Below are 20,619 nucleotides of genomic sequence, written 5' to 3' on the forward strand. Positions count from 1 at the left end.
TCTTTTGAATTTATTTTAAATTTCTCAATAAATATTTTTTTTCTCAATTTTGTAAGGAAGATAAATATTAATACGTATTTTCAAATAAATTTTTAATCAAAACAAACAATTTGGTAAAATCTGATAATCTTAAATAAAATAAACACATTCTCACTACGCAATTTCCTTTAATTCGATCTTTTAAATTCGATTTATTTCAAAAGTAAATATTCATTTTATTCAAAAAGATTTTTGCTTTTATAAAACTATTTTTCAGAAAAAAATTATTAAATAGGTAAAATTTTTTTAAAATATTTCTAAAATTTTAGATTTTATCAGATTAATTATTTATTCTTTCTATTAAATGAGAAAGAAATTTAAAGCATCTGATGAGAAGATAAAATAGTTAATAAATTAATTTATGGTTTGACAGTAATTAAAAAAATATTTAATTTCTATCCACATTATTTGATTAAGATAAATACTAATGTTCTGTAATTATTATTGAGAAATAAATATGAATTTTTGGAATTTAATAAGGCTTCATTGGTGAGTATTTAAATATTTTACTCAAAAACAAGCATTAAAATAATAATCATATATATACATTTATATTTATTTGGTTTTTTAGTCTTAATTTAACTTGGAATAATTATATAAGCATAATAAAAGGTTTATTGATTAATAAATAGATATTATAAAAATATAGAGAATTGTACTTTATAGCAAGCAAATCCAGCAATTAAATTCTTACTTTCTACAGAATTTAATACCTGTAAATGCTCTTTATCTATTTTTGAAGTTTATTTAACATGAAAATTGCCTATTTTTTTGTATGGTAATTTAAAGATAATTAAATATTCTTTTGAATTTTAAAAATTTGTTAAAAAATAAATTGATAAGTAAGTAATTAATCTATTTAGCAACACTTTAGTTAAATAAATTTTTGGCTTTTATTTTAAGATATAATTTTTAAGTAGCTTCATTAAACTAAGAATAAAAATATAAATTTTATTTTACAAAAAAAATATGTTTTGGTTAAAATCAATTAATTTAATGGCTAATGACTGATGACAATATTCTATAATCAACATCACTTATTTCAGTATCTTTTGTGCATTTATCTAAGAACTTTTAGATATATTTTGTTTTTAATTCATTTGATAAGGATATTGCGAATTATTCTTCAAAGTGATTTCTTCTACTTACTTCTTCTAAATTTATTAATAGAAAAAATTTAATTTAAATTATTCGTATTATAAAATAATTACATGCGCTGGAGGTATCAAGATTCTTCTTACCTAAAAAGTAAGGCGAGCAACCTACAAGTGAAATAGCTGCAAGTTAATCTTTACTGAGCAAAATCATCACTGCCTTTTTCAAGAATAAGATATCTTGATATAGCTATAAAATATCTAAGCTTTTTTCAACCTGAGATTCAATTAATTCTTTCACAGATACATCAAAATCTTACTAATTAGTATATTGTTTCTTTTACCATAACCTAATTAATTTTATCAAAAATCAAATATATATTTTATCAAATTTGCTATTTATTTATTTATTTAATTAAAAATTAAGAAGAAATTAATTAAATTTACTTTGTTCCAAATATGATTTTTTGTAAATTTTTGGAAACTTTAGAATTTTTCATAACTTCTAATTTCTTTTTAAACTATTTGTTGATTTCTTTTTTGTTCAATTTTTAAATCGACTCTCTTTAAAATTGTAAAGCCTTTTCTTTATCAAGTATTTAGCTGTTTATAACTTATGAAAGTTCATTTTACTATTCATTCAATTTTATTTAATCAATATCCACAAATTGTTTAAGTTTTAACTTGGAAACTTATGCTAAGCTTTCTGTAATCTTGCTAGATAAGTATTTAGGTAAATCTAAAACTGATGGAGATGTAGATTTTGGATGAATAAATTTTTCATTTTCAATTAAGTTTGATTACCCTATCTTATCTTTTGCTAAGTAATCACTATTATTGCCATCTGTCTCAATATCGCTAATCTTCTTTAGACCTATTTTAGGCTCTTTAAATTCCTTCACCTCATCATATCTATTTTCATTTTTCATTCAGTTATTTAAAAATTTATAAGTAATATTGATATTTACTTTGATTCCACCACAAAAGAAGGAATATCTATTAATTGTTAGTTATTTAATTCTTCATATTTATTTCCAATCTCTTTTTTAAATTTATTTTTCTAAAAGTATATTCCATCCTCCTTCTAAAATATCTAATTGATTTGCATTATTTGTTCATAAGTGTCCTAGTACATATTTTACAAGAATAGAAGGAAAAATTCTTACTTTATTACTTTCTAAGCGATAATTCTACCAAAGTATCCTAGAATTACAACAATTACAAAAGTGTTATTCAGCATAGCTAATATTTCAGGATAAGTCGGATACTAAATTTAGATTTAAAAGTAAACTTCATCCAAGGAGATTGAGAATTTGCAATAAGGTCCAATTCCATGATGAGGATTTAGAACCTCACTTCTTTGGTAACTTTAGTTGATTTAGTCATAGGATAATAGCGAAGAAAAAGATTATTCAGATTAAATTAAAAAACCATCCTTCACTGAAGTGGTTTATTTTTGACCTTTAAATTCAGTCCAAAGAGCTTAATTTGAATAAGAATACATGAAATTATTTCTGTAAATTTGTTGAACCTTTTATGAAGTTGTATTGTACTACTATGATAGCAATTTTATGCGTAAAGCTGCCTATTTGCCGTTGACCATATCATCAATATCTTTTTAACTAGCACAGTTATCAGGAATTGTTTTTTTAGCATGATCAAGATCCAAACAACCATAAGCTAAGAGAAAGACTTAACTTTTGACACTACCTTTAGAGCTATATTCAAGAGTATAGTTGGAAACTTAAGAATAGTCAATACAGTAATATCCATCAAGTTAAGGGTTTGTACAATTCACTATATCGATACGCTTCATCATAGAAAAAGTTGGGCTTTGATAATTTAAGTAGGCCTAATACACAATATACTTTTTATTTTACTAAGACTCCAGAAGGGCTACATCTTTGTTAAGTTAGTATTCAAACCTGAAACCAACCATATCACTGCTTAAATCTAACTGAATAAGATCATCAGTTACAAAGGTTTGAGATCTATATTTAGGGTCTATCCCGTTTATTGCGTATTGTATTGTTAAGTAAATAAAGTAAGAAAATATAATAAGGAAAATACTTAATGTCAAAATAAATCCTGCAAAAGCTCCTCTTTTAATTTACTTATTCTCACCCAATTTAAAATAAAATTAAGATGAAAACATGTCAATTTTAGTAACACTAATTGTTAATTTCCAAAAACAATTTATTTAGTTTTATATTTTGTGAATTTTTTTAAATGAAATTTCTTTAAAAAGACAGACTGCTTTGTTTTTCAATTTTTATATCATCAAATTGCAATAAAGAATAAATCGTATTTGGTTGGCTGGATTTTACTATGATAAAAACTTAATTTACTAAAAAATCATACTTTTCTTATTATTTCCTATATTTTAATTAAATTTATCAAGTGAAAAATAAATTGTTAAAATATTCATTATTTGAACTAATGAATGAAAATGATTTTAAATTAAAATTATGATAATTACTCTATAGTTATGCTAATAATTTGTTAAATTACTTAAAATACATAATTTTGTTTTCTGTAGAAATGAATAATTAACTTAAATGACTTTAAAATTAAAAGTAAAAATGAAGAAATCAAACAATAGATTTTTATTTAAATTTATTTGTTTTACAACATTTTAAAAAATTGATTATGCTTTTTTATTGTTCAAGAATTAATAAAAAACTTAATTTCAATAGCATTTTTAATAAATTAATTCACTCACTCACTTAAAAAATTTATTTTGTTAAAATTATATATATTTTTTTTTTGTGCACTTTTAAAATTATTTTTATATACTATCATTGCATATTAATTAAACTAATTAGAAAAAGTGTTCTGAATTTTTATTAATTTTCGAAAGCATTTTAAAAACAAATACAACATAAATATAACACTTTGAAATTCTAAAAAATAATCATCGCTATTTATTAGTGATGATTTAAATAATAATTAGAAATAAACATAATTTAATGAAAGATTATGTATATATAAAAATATATATATGTATTTATAAAATTTATTTTCTAAAAATATTTATAAATTTAGAGTAAAAATTAAAAAACAACGGCTAAAAATTTATTAATTTTAAATAAAATTTAATTTAAAAAGTTAAAACAAAAATACATATAAAATAAATACCTATATTTCATTTATTAAATAATAACTTTTATTATAAAGAAATTTAATTAAGCTGCTTATATTTAATTAGTCTTCTAGCATAAACTGTTTTATTAATCTATCCTTCATGAGAATAAATAAAAGGATATTCTTTTTGATACTATTATTTTTTATGAGGCCATAAATCGTAACCTATAAAACCATCTTATTATTATCTCTTTTCTTAAGATTTAGTGTAAATTAAAATTTTTGAAAATCTACAGATAAATTTCCATTAAGTTATGGGCTGGTTTAATTTACTAAATTTAGAGAAGCCCTACTAGCTACATAGCTAGCTAACATCTGAATTATTTTTAAAAATTAAAAAAAAACATGAAAACAATATAATTTTTATTTAAAATGACTTCTAGATCTAAAACATTCTTTTTCATATACTAAATAACAGTTAATATAAACTTCTACTATTAATCGAATCTCATGTTTAACTAAAAATAAATTTTTGAGCTTAAAATTGATAAAAGTAAAAAAAATTAATTGAATAAAGAAAATGAACATAAATTATAAAGTACAAACAAAACTAATATTTATGATAATTTTCATCAACATTCCATTTGATTCCTAATGATTGAGGATAATATTCTAGAATCAACATCGTTTAACTCAGTATCTTTCGTGCATTTATCTAAGAACTTTTAAATATATTTTATTTTGAGTTCTTGAGATAGCGTTATGGCAAATTATTCTTCAAAATAATTTCTTCTCCTTATTTCCTCTAAATTTATAATAAGAGTGTAATTTAATAAAAATCATTAGCATTTTGAAATTATTACATGTTGAGGAGGCATTAAGGTTTTTCTTACTGATCTCTTTGCTTAAAAAGTAAGGTGAACAACCTACAAGTGAAATAGCTGCTAGCTAATCTTTGCTGAGCAAGACCATGACTGCCTTTTTAAGGAATATAATATCTTGATACAGCTATAAAATATCCAAGCTCTTTTCAACTTAGGACTCTATTAATTACTTCACAGATATATCAAATTCTAGCTCCTTTTTTTCTTCTTTTTTTTTCCATAACCTAATTAATTTTAATGAGTTATTTATTGTTTTAATAATTGTGAATTTGTTTATTAATTTAATTAAGAATTTATAAGAAATCTAAATTATCTGTATTTATTTACTTTGCTCCAAATATAATTTTCTGTATATTTTTAGAAACATTTGAATTCATCATAACTTCTAACTTCTTAGTAAAATATTAGCTAATTTCCTTTTTATTCATTTTTTCCATCACTTCTTTTTTAAATTACAAAACTTTTTCATTATCAGGAAATTAACTTTCTACAATAGATGGTAGTGGGTTTTATGATTTATATTTTGTTTAACCAATGCCCAAAGTTATTTTTCTTTATAATCTGATTGATTTTCTTGGATTGTTTAGCTTTGCAACTTAAACTGTGCTTTCAGCTATGTTGCTTGAAATGTATTTAGGAGAATCTAAAGCTAATGGTGATAAACATTTTGGACTTACTAATCTGTCATTTTCAATAAAGTTGGATTATCCCATATTCTCTTTTACTAAGTAGTTAATATTATCATCGCCATCTGTTTAATTAGTAGCAATCGACTTCATACCTCTACTAGAATCTTTATACTCCATTATTTCATCTTACCCTTTTTCATTTTTCAAGTACTTATTTAAAATTTACTAATTTTATGATTGGTTGTTTTATGTTGAATTTTATTTTGTCTTAAAAGTAGGAACTAATATAGATTGTACGTTATTTGATTCTTCATACTCTTCTCCAATTTCTCTTTTTAATTTCTTTTTCTCAAAGTATATTCCATCCTTCTTCTAAAATATCTAATTAATTTGCATTATTTACTCATAAGTGTCCTAGTACATATTCTACAAAAATAGAAGGAAAAACTCTTGCTTTATTATATTCTAAGCAATAGCTCTACCAAAGTATCCTAGAGTCATTAAGAGAGCAAGTATACTATTTACCAAAGCTAATATCTCAGGATAAGTTGGATATTAAATTTAGATCTATGTGTAGACTTCATCTAAGTAAATTGAAAACTTACAATAAGGTCCAACTCCATGAGGATTTAGAGCTTGACTTCTTTGGAAACTTGAATTAATTTAGTCATAGGATAATAAGGATGTAAAAGAGGTTTCTGATTAAATCAAAAAACCCTCCTTAACTGAAGTAGTTTGTGTTTGAGCTTTAAATTAAGTCCAAAGAGCTTAATCTGGGTAAGAATACATGAAATTATTTCTGTAATTTTTCTCTATCTATTTTGAGGTTGTGTTGTATTACTAAGATAATAATTTTATGCGTAAAGCTGCCTAGTCGCCATTGACCATATCATCAATATCTTTTTAGCTGGCACAGTTATCAGGAATTGTTGTTTTAGCATGATCAAGATCCAAGCAACCATAAGCCAAGAGAAATATTTAACTTTAGATATTCTCATTAGTGCTGAATTCGAAAGTATAGTTGGATACTTAAGAATAGTCAATACAGTAATATCCATCAAGTTAAGGACTTGTGCAATTAACTACATCAATACGCTTCATCATACTAAATGATGGGCTTCGATAATTTAAGTAGGCTTAATAGACAATATATTTTTTATTTTGCTATGCCTCCAGAATAGATACATCTTTGTTAGCTAAGTATTCAAACCTGAAGCCAACTATATCACTGCTTAAATCAAGCTGAATAAGATCATCAGTTACAAAGGTTTGAGATCTATATTTAGGGTCAATTCGATTAGTCGCGTATAAGAATGTTAAATAAACAAAGTAAGAAAATATAACAATGAAAATACTCAATGTCAAAAAAAATCCTGCAAAAGTTCCTTTTTTCGTTTACTTGCTCTGGCCCAAGTTAAAAAAAAAGGAAGATGAAAACATATCAGCTTTAGTAACACTCATTTTTTTGTTTATTTAAATTATCTTTTTTATGAATTTGTTTTTATAAAATTAAATATAAAAAAATTACTTTGATTTTCAATTTTTAAAGATCAATAACAATTGCAAATTAACAGCATTTGATTGGCTAGATTTTATTTTATAAAAATTTAATTGATTCTAGTTTTTTAAAAATATGTGATAAAAAAATTGACTCTTTATATTTTTTACTATCTAAATTAATAAATGAAAAAATTAGAAAATATTAATTAATTTTCAAAAGAAAAATATTTTTTATTTTCATGTTTTTACAATTATCAATAAGGAAATTACAAATTCAAAATGAATTAATCTAACTATTGAATAAAAATTAAATCAATTTATTTTACCTTATATTATATACTTTAAATAGATTGTGCTATAAATTTTTAAATTTAATTAATAAAAAAGCACCTTAATTGTTCTTAATAAATCTATTCACTTATTAAATTGATTCTAAAGAGAAAAGCTGAATTTTCTCCTCCGAATTAAAAAAATTAACATAAATGTAATGTGAATTCAAGAATATCTACAGTACTTTTTGATAAGTATTATTTATTATACAGACTTAGGCATTTGAATATCAAAATTAATAAAATTAAATTAAAAATAATTATTTTAATTGAAATACATTGACAAATAATAAAATCATCTTAAAAAAATACTCACAGTAATCAAACAAACAAACAAACAAACGAGAGTTATTCTAAGAAAATAAATAATTAATTATCTTTTAATAAAAGAAATAAATTTTTTTATGTTAATTAGATCATATAAATGCTAATTAATCAGTTTATTTAATTATTAAAAACAGACGATTGAAATTTTACTATCAACTTTACTCAAGTCTCTACTACTTTAACAATTTTAGCAGAATTTTTTGATTTTATTCTTCAAAAGATCTTATTATAAATATATGACAAACTATTCTTCAAATTAGTTTTTATCTCTCATTTGCTCTTTTTTTATCCATACTATTATTGTTTACTATTTTAATTATGGATAGTTAATACTTGAACATGTAAGGTCTTTGGTTTTCTAATTGATTTCTTTGCTTAAAAAGTATGGAGAACAACCAATTAGTTGCAGTGTCGCTAATTTTTAATTGCTCAATAGGACAATTACTGCTTTTTCTAAAACAGATAATATCTCAAAACAAATAAAATATGTCTAAGCTTTTCTCAACTTACTATTCAATCTAATTCTTTGAAGTTTCATCTAATTAATTGCTGATATCTTTACTCATATTTTTCTTCCTTAATCTATGACGATAAATAAAATAAATGATAGATCAAATTTATTAAATATTTAAATATTAAAATTCCTATTCATAAACCACATACATTTTTCTGAAAATGTTATTTTATATGATTTTACTCCATTTTTATTTTTAAATTCCTTCTAAAATTTGTAAATTATAAATTGATTTGTTTGATGTCTACTTTTCAATTATCTCTTTTTTTAATATCGAATCATCTAATCTAGAATTTATTTGATCAGAATTCAAATTTTAGCATTTAAATGTAATTCTTTTTCGAATGTTCGAATTTATTTACTTTTTTACGATTTATTTTCAATGTTTTATTTTTAGTTATTATATATAGTAATAAGCAAATTAGAATTAGCTTTCATCTTATTAATATTGCTAATCACTTTCTTTTTTTTGAGTTAGTTTAATCTAAAAAAAGCTTTAGCTATTAAAAATAGGAGAGAAATTATTTATGAAGAAATTATTTTTAGCTATAAAAGTAGGAATGTTTGTTTATATTTTGCATATTCTACTCAGCTTCGAATAAATCATTAACATTCATTTTAAAGGACCTCTTTTCAAAGTAAATATACTGGTTTTTTTAAAGTAAATTATTAAACTGCATAATTTATTCGTAGGTATTTTAATATATATTCTGAGAAAAAAAGAAATACTTTTTATTTTGTTAGCGAGTTCCTAGTAGAAGTTGTATAAATTTAATCATACTGAAAATGGGATTTAAGATTTGATTGAATAAAAAAGTCTTCTTAAACTGTTATAATTTGCTTTTGTAATTTATATTAAACATAAATCGATTCTGTGTGAGACATACTATTAATTATATCTATATCTAGATTATTTTTATTTTGAAGTAGTGCTAAACTGAACACTAAATAACTTTGTACATACATAAACTCTATGATGATTACTATTTCATTAATTTAATCCTAGAGATGTTTTCTTTTTAATTAGATCAATATCTAAACAGCAATAAGTCACAACATATAAAGCAGTCTTATAGTTATATTTTGTGTTGAAATTAAGCTTAAAATTTGAAACGTTTGAAAGGTATACACATGAATAACCTTCAAATTATGGATTAGGGAAATTTACTATATCAATAAGAATCGTGCTACCAAATGTGCTACTTTAGTAATTAAAAAACTTTGAAAATGTACTTTTTATTTTTTTAGGCTTGCCAATCTAAGATATTCTTATTGATGTCGTATTCAAGTCTAAAACATACTAAATTGCTGATAAAGTTTACTTCAACTAGATATGAAAATACTATTAAACAATGATTAATTAAAAATCATTTAATTTTAGCATACAACTTAAGCAAACATTTTGTGGATTTTAAATATGAAAAACAGAAATTATAAATAAGACTAATAATTTTTAGGGGGGGGGGGGGGAAGGGCCTCTATTTGTGTTTTATTTAAAAGGATTAACGAATATATAGAAATCGTAATTATGATTATTGAATTCTGGAAATCATATCCCTCCCTCTGTCAGTGAATGAATGAGTACCTTTATTTTTATATCACAAGTCCTGTCCTGTGAACATTTTCCTTATAGATGATAATAAGTAAAAAATTAATAATTTCACATTGCAACAACCACTATTTTTATTTTGACGATTAACTATTATGAAAAGGCTTTTCAAAAAATTTTAAAAACATAATCTCTAAATAAATATTGGCTGATTTACTAACTTACTAGCTTTAAGAATTAATTTCATTTATTCAAATAATATAGGATTAATTATCAAATTTTGCTTTTATTAAGAATTTTACAATTTACATTTATTTAAAATGGCTAAAATAAAACTTATATTTGTATTTAAAAATATTAAAAAAGTAGAAATAGAAAGTTTATTGAGAAAATTTTATTTTTTAATTTTAATAAAATAATTTTATTTAATATAAAATAGATTTTTACTTTATTTTGTAACAAAATTTTTTATTTTATAAACAGAAATAGCAGAATGAAAAATTGATTATGGAAAGGCTATTACGCATCTGAATTTTGGGATTATTGTATTTTAAAATTAGACCAGCTTTCACATGAATCAGAGTTTTTATGAACAAAAAAAGCATGGTTGGATAATTATGAAATTATCTTTTTTGCATTATGAAATTAAAAAAACAGATACTGATTTAAAAATTTATAATTTTTTTTGAAAATAATCATTAAATAATATAAATTAAAAAAGAATGTACTTTAATCTTATTGATCAATTTAATAATCTAATTAAAAATAAATTTCTGGCTTTTAATTTTAGAAAAATTTTTTAAATAGACAATTAGATTTCATTAAGAAAACAAACATAAATTTGAAATTAATTTTCAATAATTAGATTCCTTTTGATTGAGTACAATACTGGTTCTTTTGTTGAAATAACTTAATTCAATTTTTTAAGTGTATTATCTAAAAATTTTTAGATATATTTTGTTTTGAATTTTTGTGATATTACAAATTATTCTTCAAATTAATTTATTCTTTTTACTCCCTCTATAGTTATAATTAGAATACGATTTGATTATATTATATTTATTTATTACAAACATATGTGTAAGACTTTTCAGAGTTTTTCTTGTTGATTTTTCTATTAATTGAGGTACAACCTAAGAGTAAATAGTAACTAGCTAGTCTTTTTTGAGTTAGATCGTCTCTGAATTTTTCAGGAATAGGATATTATAAAGGATCTTAATAGTATTTAAGCTCTTTTCTACCTAGTACTCAATTAGTTCTTTCACAATATATATTACATTTTTTTTGTTTTTATCTATTTTTATTCAATAAACAAATTATTTTTCTGATTGCGAATTTGCATATTAAAGTGATTAAGAGTTACTTAGAAATATATAAAATAGGTTTTTTTGTTTATTTTTGGCAATTTTGGAAATATGTATGACTTTTAACTTGCTTAGTAAATATTAAGGAATTACATTTAAATCCAATTTTCGAGTACTTAATTACTTTAAAATGTGTAAACCTTCTCTTTAAAAGGAAATAACTCTCTCTTTCTTATTAACTGTTTATTAAATTTTTTTTAACCAATACTTGATGCATATTTTTTTGTAATCTAACTAATTTTCTTGGGCTTAGCTTTGAAACTAAGAAAATATTTCTGTGATATTATTGAAAATTATTTAGGTATATCTAAATTTAATTCAAATGCCTGATTTGTACTTATGTATTTATCATTTATAAGAAAGTTATTTATTCGTTATTTTATCCTTTCTAAATAATCATTATCATCTCCATCTGCCTAGTTAAAGCCAATCATGCTTAATAAAAATTAATAGCATTTGATTGGTTGGATTTTATTTGATAAAAATATAATTGTCCTATTTTTTTTATAAATTGATTATGTTCATTCATGCTTTTCTAAATTTAATTAAAAAGTTAACATCTATTGCATTCTTACTTAATTAAATAATCACCTAATTAAATAAACTATCCTTCATCCATATATTATACTTTTTAAATTCATTTTTGAATGAATTATTTTAGATACATACTATCAAATAAATATCAAAAATAATTTATCGTCTTATTATTATAAATATATAAAATAAGCATGAATGGTATTTTTAAGAATGAATTTTTAATAAACATAAAAGATAATAGAAATCAATAAATTTTAAAATAATAAAAAATTTATCCCATAAGTTAAAATATTAATTGTAACCGTATTTTTTAAAGAATTATTAATACTTTACCTTTCCATAAAAAATGGTAAAAAATTAGGATTTAGGATACATTATTAAAAACTTTATTTAAAGAATATTTAAAAATTTAAATACATTGAATCCTCATTAATTCTCACCCCTTTAAATTCTCACCATTTTTTCCAAAATTTTAAAATAAGTGAAAAAATTCGCAAAATCTCAGATCTTTTTTTTTCTAATTAATTAAATTAATGAGTATTGGTATATAAATAAAATTGTGATAACACTTTTAATATTTTATTTTAAAACGAATATTATTTATTTAACTGTTTACCATAATTGATTTACCCATTTAAATTTAGTATTACTAATTTAATATTATATAAAAATAATATATTTTTTTATTAAATTCAATTTATGAATTTTAATGAATAGTGACTTTACATATTTTTTCATAAATACTTTAACTTCAATTTTTTTATTTTAAATTAAACATAATCCAAATATTAAAATATAATGCTATCCAGTTCATCATATTTTAAAACATGGATTACCAATATTTTAAATTTCCAAGAGTTAAAAAAAATTTTATTTGATAATAATTTATTTATTGGTTTTTAATTTCATTTAATAGTGGTGTCAAAAAAATATTAGAGACTTACTATTGACTATGAAAAAAATAGATCTCAAAATATAATACAATAAATAGTCATAAAAAAACCAGAAGATAAATTATTGATATCATCAATAATGGATAAATAACTAACTATTTTTTAAATGAACCTTGTAGAAATAAAATTTTTATTAATTCAAACACTAATTAATCAATCAGTTGATTTTATTTCTAATTACTGATGATAGAATTCTATAGTCTATTTCACTTAAATCATTGCTGTTTTAACACTTTTCTAGGAATTTAGTGATGTACTTCTTCTAGAGATCTTATGACAAAGATATAGTAAACTATTCCTCAAAATAGTTTCTTTTTCTCATTTGGGCTTTTTTATCAAAATATTTTTAGAGGTTTAATATTGAGATTATAAATAATTAATCAATTAATACATGACTGAGAAAGGTGTTTTGTTTTCTAATTGATTTCTTTGTTTAAAAAGTATGGAGAACAACCAATAAGTTTTATTGTCGCTAATTGATCTTTACTCAATATGACCATTACTGCTTTCTTCAAAAAGATAATATCTTGATACAATTGCAATATGTCTAAGCTTTTTTCAACCTAGGATTCAATCAATTTCTTCGATGTTTCATCTAACTGCTGACCATTCTATTCCTTCTTTTTCTTGCAAAATCTTTATGATGATAATAAGATGGGTTTATGAGAAATTAAGTTTGTTGAAAATTAAAAGTGAAAAAGTGAAAAGCATACCTTTTTCCAAAAATTATATCTTGAATGTTTTTGCACACTTTTTAGTTTTAAATTACCTCTAATTTTTTTGTGTAATATGAATTAATCTCTTTTTTATTTAAATTTTCAATCATCTCTTATTTTAGTTATGAACTGTCAGATTAACTATTTTTTTTAACTTAGTCAGTTTTTAAATTTTAACATTTTTACTATTTTCTTTATCCAATAGTCAACCTTATTTTCTTTTCGTTTTGACCGCTTTTACTTAAATTGTTTATTAACTATTAATATCCTAGTTAGTAAGAACTTTCATCTATAGAGTCAAAAAAATTTTATTTAGGAGATGCTTATAAAGTGGGTGAGTATGGGCTTTAAAGAGCATCTATCGAATTAAATTTCTGAATATCAATCATTTTTTTATCAAAAAAGGAGCTTTTTTCATTTTAATTCATAATTGTATTCATCTATTCTATTTTTTCTTATTCTGTTTATAAATTTTGTTATTCAGATTCTCTTTTTTGGTTAATTTAAGTTTAAAAAACATTTTCTTTAGTTATTTTATATGAAAATTTTTTAGCAAGAGAATTATTTTTAGCTCTAAAGTAAGGAACGGTTATTTTAGGTGAATACTAATAAACTTAAAATTCTTCATTAACACTCTTTTTCAAAGACATCTTTTGAAAATAAATTGCATCGTTTTTTTAGAATAAATTATTAATTTGCATAATTTATTCATAGGTGTCTTGATACATATTCTACAGGAAAAGTAAGAAAAATTCTTATTTTATGAGTTTTTGAGCTAAGTATCTACCTACGAATCCTAATGTCATCAAAAAAGCTAGCGCACTGTTTACCAAAGCCATAATTTCTGGATAAGTTGGATATTGAACAGTGATTTGATAAAAAATTTCATCCATAGATATAACAAACTCGCAATATGGGAGTATTATACCTCCTTATATTGTAGAGGAATTCCTAAGACTGGTTGAATAAATTTATTCATATTGAAAAGGAGATTCATAAGTGCTTGTTGATTGAATTAAAAAACCTTACTAAACTGTTGTAATTTGTTTTTGCAATTTATATTAAACATAAATAGCTTAATCTGCTGAGGTGTACATATAGTTATTTCTATAGCTTGATTATTTTTGTTTTGAAGTTGTGTTAAACTGAGCACTAAGTAATTTTGTACGCACGGTAGCTTTTTCACCATTAAAAATGCTATCAATTTAATCTTAGCTAGCACAATTAGATTCAGTTGTCTATTAGATTCCATTAATATCTAAGCAACCCTAAGTTAAAACATAAAGAGCAGTTTTATAGTTTGATTTTGTGTTAAGATTTAGCGTAAAATTGGAAACCTTTTAAAAATCTATGCATAAATAGCCTTCAAGTTATGGATTAGTGCAATTTACTATATCAATAGGAGTCATGCTTGCAAATGTGCTATTTTAGTAATTAAAAAAAGCTTTAAAAACCACATACTTTTAGTTTTATTAGGCTTCTAAGTCTAAAATATTCTTATTAACGTCGTATTCAAATCGAAAACCGACTAAATCGCTGGTTAGATCTACTTCTACTAGATCATCAGTTATAAAGTTTTAAGATTTATATTTTGGATCAATTTTATTGTTAAAATATTAAATCGTAAGATATGCAAAGTAGGTCATAATAGAGGCTATAACAGCAATAGTCAACAGCGCTCCAATAAGTGTACCTTTTTTAATTTGCTGAGAATTCCCGAAATTAAAAAAAAACTAGGAGGAAAACATATCAATTTTTGTAATACTCATCACTTTTTGCTTTGTTTTTTTAATTTTTCTAATTAAAAGTTTTTTATTATTATTTTTTATAGAAACTTGTTCTTCTACTAAATCAGGAGTTTTTAAACATTAAAGTAACTGTGCTAAATTAATCTAAATAAAAATAAATCATTATTTTTTAAACCTCGTAATAAGCCATAGATTTTAATACATTTCTCACTAGTAGTAAAAATAGCAAATATATATACGTTAATCTATTTAACTCTGAATAGTCTTTTTAAAACTATAAATAAGTATTCTATATTATCATAACAATATAACACTCATTTGAATTTGGTGATAAAATATAATAACATAAAATTGGAGAATATTTAATAAAAATAATATGGTGCTAACGATTGAGATGGTTTTATTTAGAACTTAAGACCTGCCTTGATATATTTATTATTAAAATAAAACATAATTAGATTTACTTCATTGATTGCTTATATAATTTTATGAGGATATAATGTGGAGGGGTTTTTTGAAAATTTAACTCCTGAAACTAAAAAAACAGGCTTTGATGTAATGATTATCGCTATTCAATTAATTCTTCATTTATTAATTAATATGTAAAAGTTATCAACTATTATTCCATTAATCAATTATCATACTATAATTAAAATGCATTTTTGACTACTCTAAGTAATAATTTTAAAAAAACAAATGCCATAGTCCCTAGCTTCATTTAATTAAGGAAATAAATATAAATTTTATTTTACAAAAAAATATGTTTTAGTTATCATCAATTAATTTAATTGTAATGACTGATGACAAAATTCTATGATCAACATCACTTATGTCAGTATTTTTCTAAGCTTTCTGCCATCTTGCTTGATAAGTATTTAGGTGAATCTAAAACTGATGGAGATACTGATTTTGGATGAATAAATATTTGATTTTCAATTAAGTTAGATTATCCTATCTAGCAATCACTATTATTGCCATCTGCCTCACTATCTTTAACCATTTTTATACCTAGCTATGCCTCCAAAAGGGCTATGTCTTTGTTAAATTAGCATTCAAACCTAAAGCCAACCATATCACTGCTTAAATCTAACTGAATAAGATCATCAGTTACAATGCTTTGAGATTTATATTTAGGTTCAATCCCGTTTATTGCGTATTGTATTGTTAAGTAAATAAAGTAAGAAAATATGATAAGGAAAATACTTAATGTCAAAATAAATCCTGCAAAAATTCCATTTTTAATTTTACTTACTTTCACCCAATTCAAAATAAAATTACGATGAAAACATGTCAATTTTAGTATCACTTATTGTTTATTTCAAAAGGAATTTATTAGTTTTATATTTTTTGAATTTGTTTAAAAAGAATACTTTGCCTTTCAATTTTAAATCATCAAATAGTGATAAATAATAAATCAAAATTTGGTTGGCTCGATTTTTTATGATAAAATTTAATATATAAAAAAAAATCAGACTATTCTTATTATTTCTTATATTTTCGACTTTTTAAGAATTATTTTTGAAATTTTGCTTAAAAATACTATCAAATATATCAATGGAAACTTAATTTAAATGTTTTTTAGTTTATAATATAACATTCAAAATAAATAAAATATCAGGATTATTTAACATATTCTATTGTACAAGCATACAATCAACACTATTTTTAGGACTTTTTATTAATTTCTTAATTTTTTTAGGAAACTTGGAAAAATTTTGAAATAATGCAATTATTTAAAATGGTAGTTTGTTTGTTGTTCTTTGGTTTTTCCTTTTTAATATAATTTAAAAAGGCTGAATAAAATTTTGGTTATAAAATTAAATTTATATCCTTAAAACTATGAATTCATTTTTTCCTTATTTTTCAACTATTTTTTTTTGTTAATAATTCTCATTTAGTAGTTAATTCATTTTTTTATTTTTTTTTATTAATGTTTTTATATTTGATTGTGAGTACGCAAGTGCATAATCTCTAAAATTAGACACTTAAAATATAAGTAAAACAACTTATTTGTTTTGGATTGCAATATTATTTATTGTATAAAATAATTTAAATAGTATAACTAACTCTTATTTATTAACTCTTTATCTGATTTATTTTTCTTTTTATTATTCTATTTGTGTTTTTTTTCTTTTTTTATTAATTGAACTAATTTTTTGATTTTCAACATTTTATTTTATTATTAATTTCATATTATTTAATATTTTTTCTTTTAATTAGCTAATTAACTCATTATTTTTTCTTTAATATTAAAAAATTTAAAATTAAATGGGGAAACTATAGAATAGATCACACATATAAATGCACTCAGAATACAACTTAAAATTAATTTTGATTATGTTAACAAATATTTTTATTTATTTATAAATATTATTTGTGTTTGTTTTACATATACCCAGTATCCTCTTTTTCTAAAAAACCTATAAATTTGATAAAATTAAAATGTAATATCATTAAGATTTAGTGTAAAAGTTAAATTTTTGAATATTCTACACATAAATTTTCCATTAAGTTATGGGTTGGTTTAATTTACTAAATTTAGAGTTGCTATGCAAGCTACTAGTTAACTAGCTAGCTAGATAGATAGATAGCATGTGAGCTATTTTTAAAAACTAAAAAAAGCTATTAAAACAATATAATTTTATTTTAAAAGACTTCCAAATCAAAAACACTCTTTTTGATATACTAAATAGTAGTTTAAACCAATTTTAATTTTTTTTTACTTTGGTCAATGTAAGCTCAAAAATGTATTTTTAATTAAAACATAAGAATTGATTAATTGAATAAAGAAAATGAACATAAATTATAAAGTACAAAAAAAAAATAGCAATATATTTATGATAATTTTAATTTTCAAACCATTTTATTCCTAATGATTGAGGATAATATTCTAGAATCAACATCATTTAAGTCAGTATCCTTTGTGCATTTATCTAAGAACTTTTCAATGTATTTTATTTTGAGTTCTTGCGATAGTGTTATGGCAAATTATTCTTCAAAATAATTTCTTCTTTTTATTTCCTCTAAATTTATAATTGGAATATAATTTAATAAAAATTATTAGCACTCTAAAATTATTACATGATGCAGAGACATTAAGGTTTTTCTAATTGATCTCTTTGCTTAAAAAGTAAGGTGAACAACCTACAAGTGAAATAGCAGCTAGTTAATCTTTGCTGAGCAAAACCATGACTGCCTTTTTAAGGAATATGATATCTTAATATAGCTGTAGAATATCCAAGCTCTTTTCAACCTAGGACTCAATTAATTACTTCACAGATATATCAAATTCTTGATCCTATTTGTCCGCTTTTTTTTACCAGAACCTAATTAATTTCAATGAGTTAATATTTATTTTTAAAATTGTGAATTTTTAAATTAATTAAATTAAGAATTTATAAGAAATTTAAATTATCTGTATTTATTTACTTTGTTCCAAATATAATTTTTTGTATATTTTTAGAAACATTCGAATTCATCATAACTTCTAACTTCTTTGTAAAATATTAGTTAATTTCCTTTTTGTTCATTTTATCCATAATTTCTTTTTTAAATTACAAAACTTTTTCATTATCAGGGAATTAACTTTCTCCAACTGATGGAAGTGGTTTTGACTATTTAAATTTTGTTTAACCAATCCCCAAAGTTATTTTTCTTTACAATCTCAATGATTTTTTTGGGCTTAGCTTTGAAACTTAAAGTGTGCTCTCAGCCATGTTGCCTGAGATATATTTAGGTGAATCTAAAGTTAATGGAGATGAACATTTGGGACTTACTAATCTGTCGTTTTCAATAAAATTCGATTATGCCATACTTTCTTTTACTAAGTAGTAATTATCTTCGCCATCTGACTAACTTGTAATAACCGTCTTCATGCCTCTATTCGACTCTTTGAACTCCATTATTTCATCTTACCCTTTTTCATTTTTCAAGTACTTATTTAAAATTTACTAATTTGATGAATTATTGTTTTATATTGAATTTTATTTTGTCTTAAAAGCAGGAACTAATATAGATTGTACGTTATTTGATTCTTCATATTCTTCTCCAATTTCTCTTTTTTATTTCCTTTTCTCAAAATATATTCCATCCTTCTTCTGAAATATCTAATTGATTTGCATTATTTACTCATAAGTGTCCTAGTACATATTCTACAAAAATAGAAGGAAAAACTCTTGCTTTATTATATTCTAAGCAAAAGCTCTACCAAAGTATCCAAGAGTCATTAAGAGAGCAAGTATACTATTTACCAAAGCTAATATCTCAGGATAAGTTGGATATTAAATTTAGATCTATGTGTAGACTTCATCTAAGTAAATTGAAAACTTACAATAAGGTCCAACGCCATTAGGATTTAGAGCTTGACTTCTTTCGAAACTAGAATTAATTTAGTCATAGGATAATAAGGATGTAAAAGAGGTTTCTGATTAAATCAAAAAACCCTCCTTAACTGAAGTAGTTTGTGTTTGAGCTTTAAATTAAGTCCAAAGAGCTTAATCTGGGTAAGAATACATGAAATTATTTCTGTAATTTTTCTCTATCTTCTATGAAGTTGTGTTGTATTACTAAGATAATAATTTTATGCGTAAAGCTGCCTAGTCGCCATTGACCATATCATCAATATCTTTTTAGCTAGCGCAGTTATCAGGAATTGTTGTTTTAGCATGATCAAGATCCAGACATCCATAAGCCAAGAGAAATATTTAACTTTAGATATTCTCATTAGTGCTGAATTCGAAAGTATAGTTGGATACTTAAGAATAGTCAATACAGTAATATCCATCAAGTAAAGGACTTGTGCAGTTAACTACATCTATACGCTTCATCATACTAAATGATGGGCTTCGATAATTTAAGTAGGCCTAATAGACAATATATTTTTTATTTTGCTATGCCTCCAAGATAGATACATCTTTATTAGCTAAGTACTCAAACCTAAAGCCAACTATATCACTGCTTAAATCAAGCTGAATAAGATCATCTGTTACAAAAGTTTGAGATCTATATTTAGGGTCGATTCGATTAGTTGCATATAAGAATGTTAAGTAAACAAAGTATGAAAATATGACAAGGAAAATACTCAATGTCAAAAAAAACCCTGCAAAAGTTCCTTTTTTCGTTTACTTGCTCTGGCCCAAGTTAAAAAAAAAGGAAGATGAAAACATATCAGCTTTAGTAACACTCATTTTTTTGTTAGTTTAAATTTTGTTTTTATGAATTAGTTTTTTATAAAATATATATATATAAATTACTTAGATTTTCAATTATTTAACCATCAATTACAATAGCAAATTAGCATTTGATTGGGTAGATTTCTGTTTTATAAAATTTTAATTGATTCAAGTTTTTAAA

At 22.6% G+C, this 20,619-nt stretch overlaps 8 protein-coding genes across 8 annotated transcripts; 1 reads left to right on the plus strand and 7 right to left on the minus strand. All coding sequences in view use genetic code 6, as the record gives it.

Annotated features, from left to right (window-relative positions):
• Positions 1 to 1,023: 1,023 nt before the first annotated feature.
• TTHERM_00554450 (AMP-binding enzyme family protein) lies at positions 1,024 to 3,288 on the minus strand (the record flags this gene model as incomplete). Its single annotated transcript, XM_001009235.1, has 4 exons — positions 1,024 to 1,193; positions 1,251 to 1,483; positions 1,581 to 2,045; positions 2,102 to 3,288. 4 exons carry the CDS (start codon positions 3,286 to 3,288, stop codon positions 1,024 to 1,026), a joined length of 2,055 nt encoding a protein of 684 aa, XP_001009235.1.
• Positions 3,289 to 4,849: 1,561 nt separating this feature from the next.
• On the minus strand, positions 4,850 to 7,191 carry TTHERM_00554460 (AMP-binding enzyme family protein; the record flags this gene model as incomplete). The annotated part of the gene is made up of 3 exons (XM_001009236.2): positions 4,850 to 5,022; positions 5,081 to 5,325; positions 5,429 to 7,191. The coding sequence occupies 3 exons, from the start codon at positions 7,189 to 7,191 to the stop codon at positions 4,850 to 4,852; spliced, it is 2,181 nt and encodes a 726-aa protein (XP_001009236.2).
• Positions 7,192 to 8,156: 965 nt separating this feature from the next.
• Positions 8,157 to 8,452, minus strand: TTHERM_00554470 (hypothetical protein; the record flags this gene model as incomplete). The annotated part of the gene is made up of 3 exons (XM_001009237.1): positions 8,157 to 8,193; positions 8,220 to 8,339; positions 8,397 to 8,452. The coding sequence occupies 3 exons, from the start codon at positions 8,450 to 8,452 to the stop codon at positions 8,157 to 8,159; spliced, it is 213 nt and encodes a 70-aa protein (XP_001009237.1).
• Positions 8,453 to 9,531: 1,079 nt separating this feature from the next.
• TTHERM_00554480 (hypothetical protein) lies at positions 9,532 to 9,737 on the plus strand (the record flags this gene model as incomplete). The annotated part of the gene is made up of 2 exons (XM_001009238.1): positions 9,532 to 9,607; positions 9,649 to 9,737. The coding sequence occupies 2 exons, from the start codon at positions 9,532 to 9,534 to the stop codon at positions 9,735 to 9,737; spliced, it is 165 nt and encodes a 54-aa protein (XP_001009238.1).
• Positions 9,738 to 9,998: 261 nt separating this feature from the next.
• Positions 9,999 to 11,932, minus strand: TTHERM_00554490 (hypothetical protein; the record flags this gene model as incomplete). Its single annotated transcript, XM_001009239.1, has 5 exons — positions 9,999 to 10,099; positions 11,020 to 11,186; positions 11,438 to 11,574; positions 11,651 to 11,729; positions 11,889 to 11,932. 5 exons carry the CDS (start codon positions 11,930 to 11,932, stop codon positions 9,999 to 10,001), a joined length of 528 nt encoding a protein of 175 aa, XP_001009239.1.
• Positions 11,933 to 12,960: 1,028 nt separating this feature from the next.
• TTHERM_00554500 (AMP-binding enzyme family protein) lies at positions 12,961 to 15,288 on the minus strand (the record flags this gene model as incomplete). The annotated part of the gene is made up of 3 exons (XM_001009240.1): positions 12,961 to 13,130; positions 13,195 to 13,439; positions 13,517 to 15,288. The coding sequence occupies 3 exons, from the start codon at positions 15,286 to 15,288 to the stop codon at positions 12,961 to 12,963; spliced, it is 2,187 nt and encodes a 728-aa protein (XP_001009240.1).
• Positions 15,289 to 16,099: 811 nt separating this feature from the next.
• TTHERM_00554510 (hypothetical protein) lies at positions 16,100 to 16,339 on the minus strand (the record flags this gene model as incomplete). The annotated part of the gene is made up of 1 exon (XM_001009241.1): positions 16,100 to 16,339. One exon carries the CDS (start codon positions 16,337 to 16,339, stop codon positions 16,100 to 16,102), a length of 240 nt encoding a protein of 79 aa, XP_001009241.1.
• Positions 16,340 to 18,120: 1,781 nt separating this feature from the next.
• TTHERM_00554520 (AMP-binding enzyme family protein) lies at positions 18,121 to 20,453 on the minus strand (the record flags this gene model as incomplete). Its single annotated transcript, XM_001009242.1, has 3 exons — positions 18,121 to 18,290; positions 18,349 to 18,593; positions 18,697 to 20,453. The coding sequence occupies 3 exons, from the start codon at positions 20,451 to 20,453 to the stop codon at positions 18,121 to 18,123; spliced, it is 2,172 nt and encodes a 723-aa protein (XP_001009242.1).
• Positions 20,454 to 20,619: the final 166 nt, after the last annotated feature.

The sequence above is a fragment of the Tetrahymena thermophila genome (genome assembly GCF_000189635.1).
Source record: "Tetrahymena thermophila SB210 genomic scaffold scf_8254786, whole genome shotgun sequence".
Lineage (NCBI taxonomy): Eukaryota > Ciliophora > Oligohymenophorea > Hymenostomatida > Tetrahymenidae > Tetrahymena > Tetrahymena thermophila.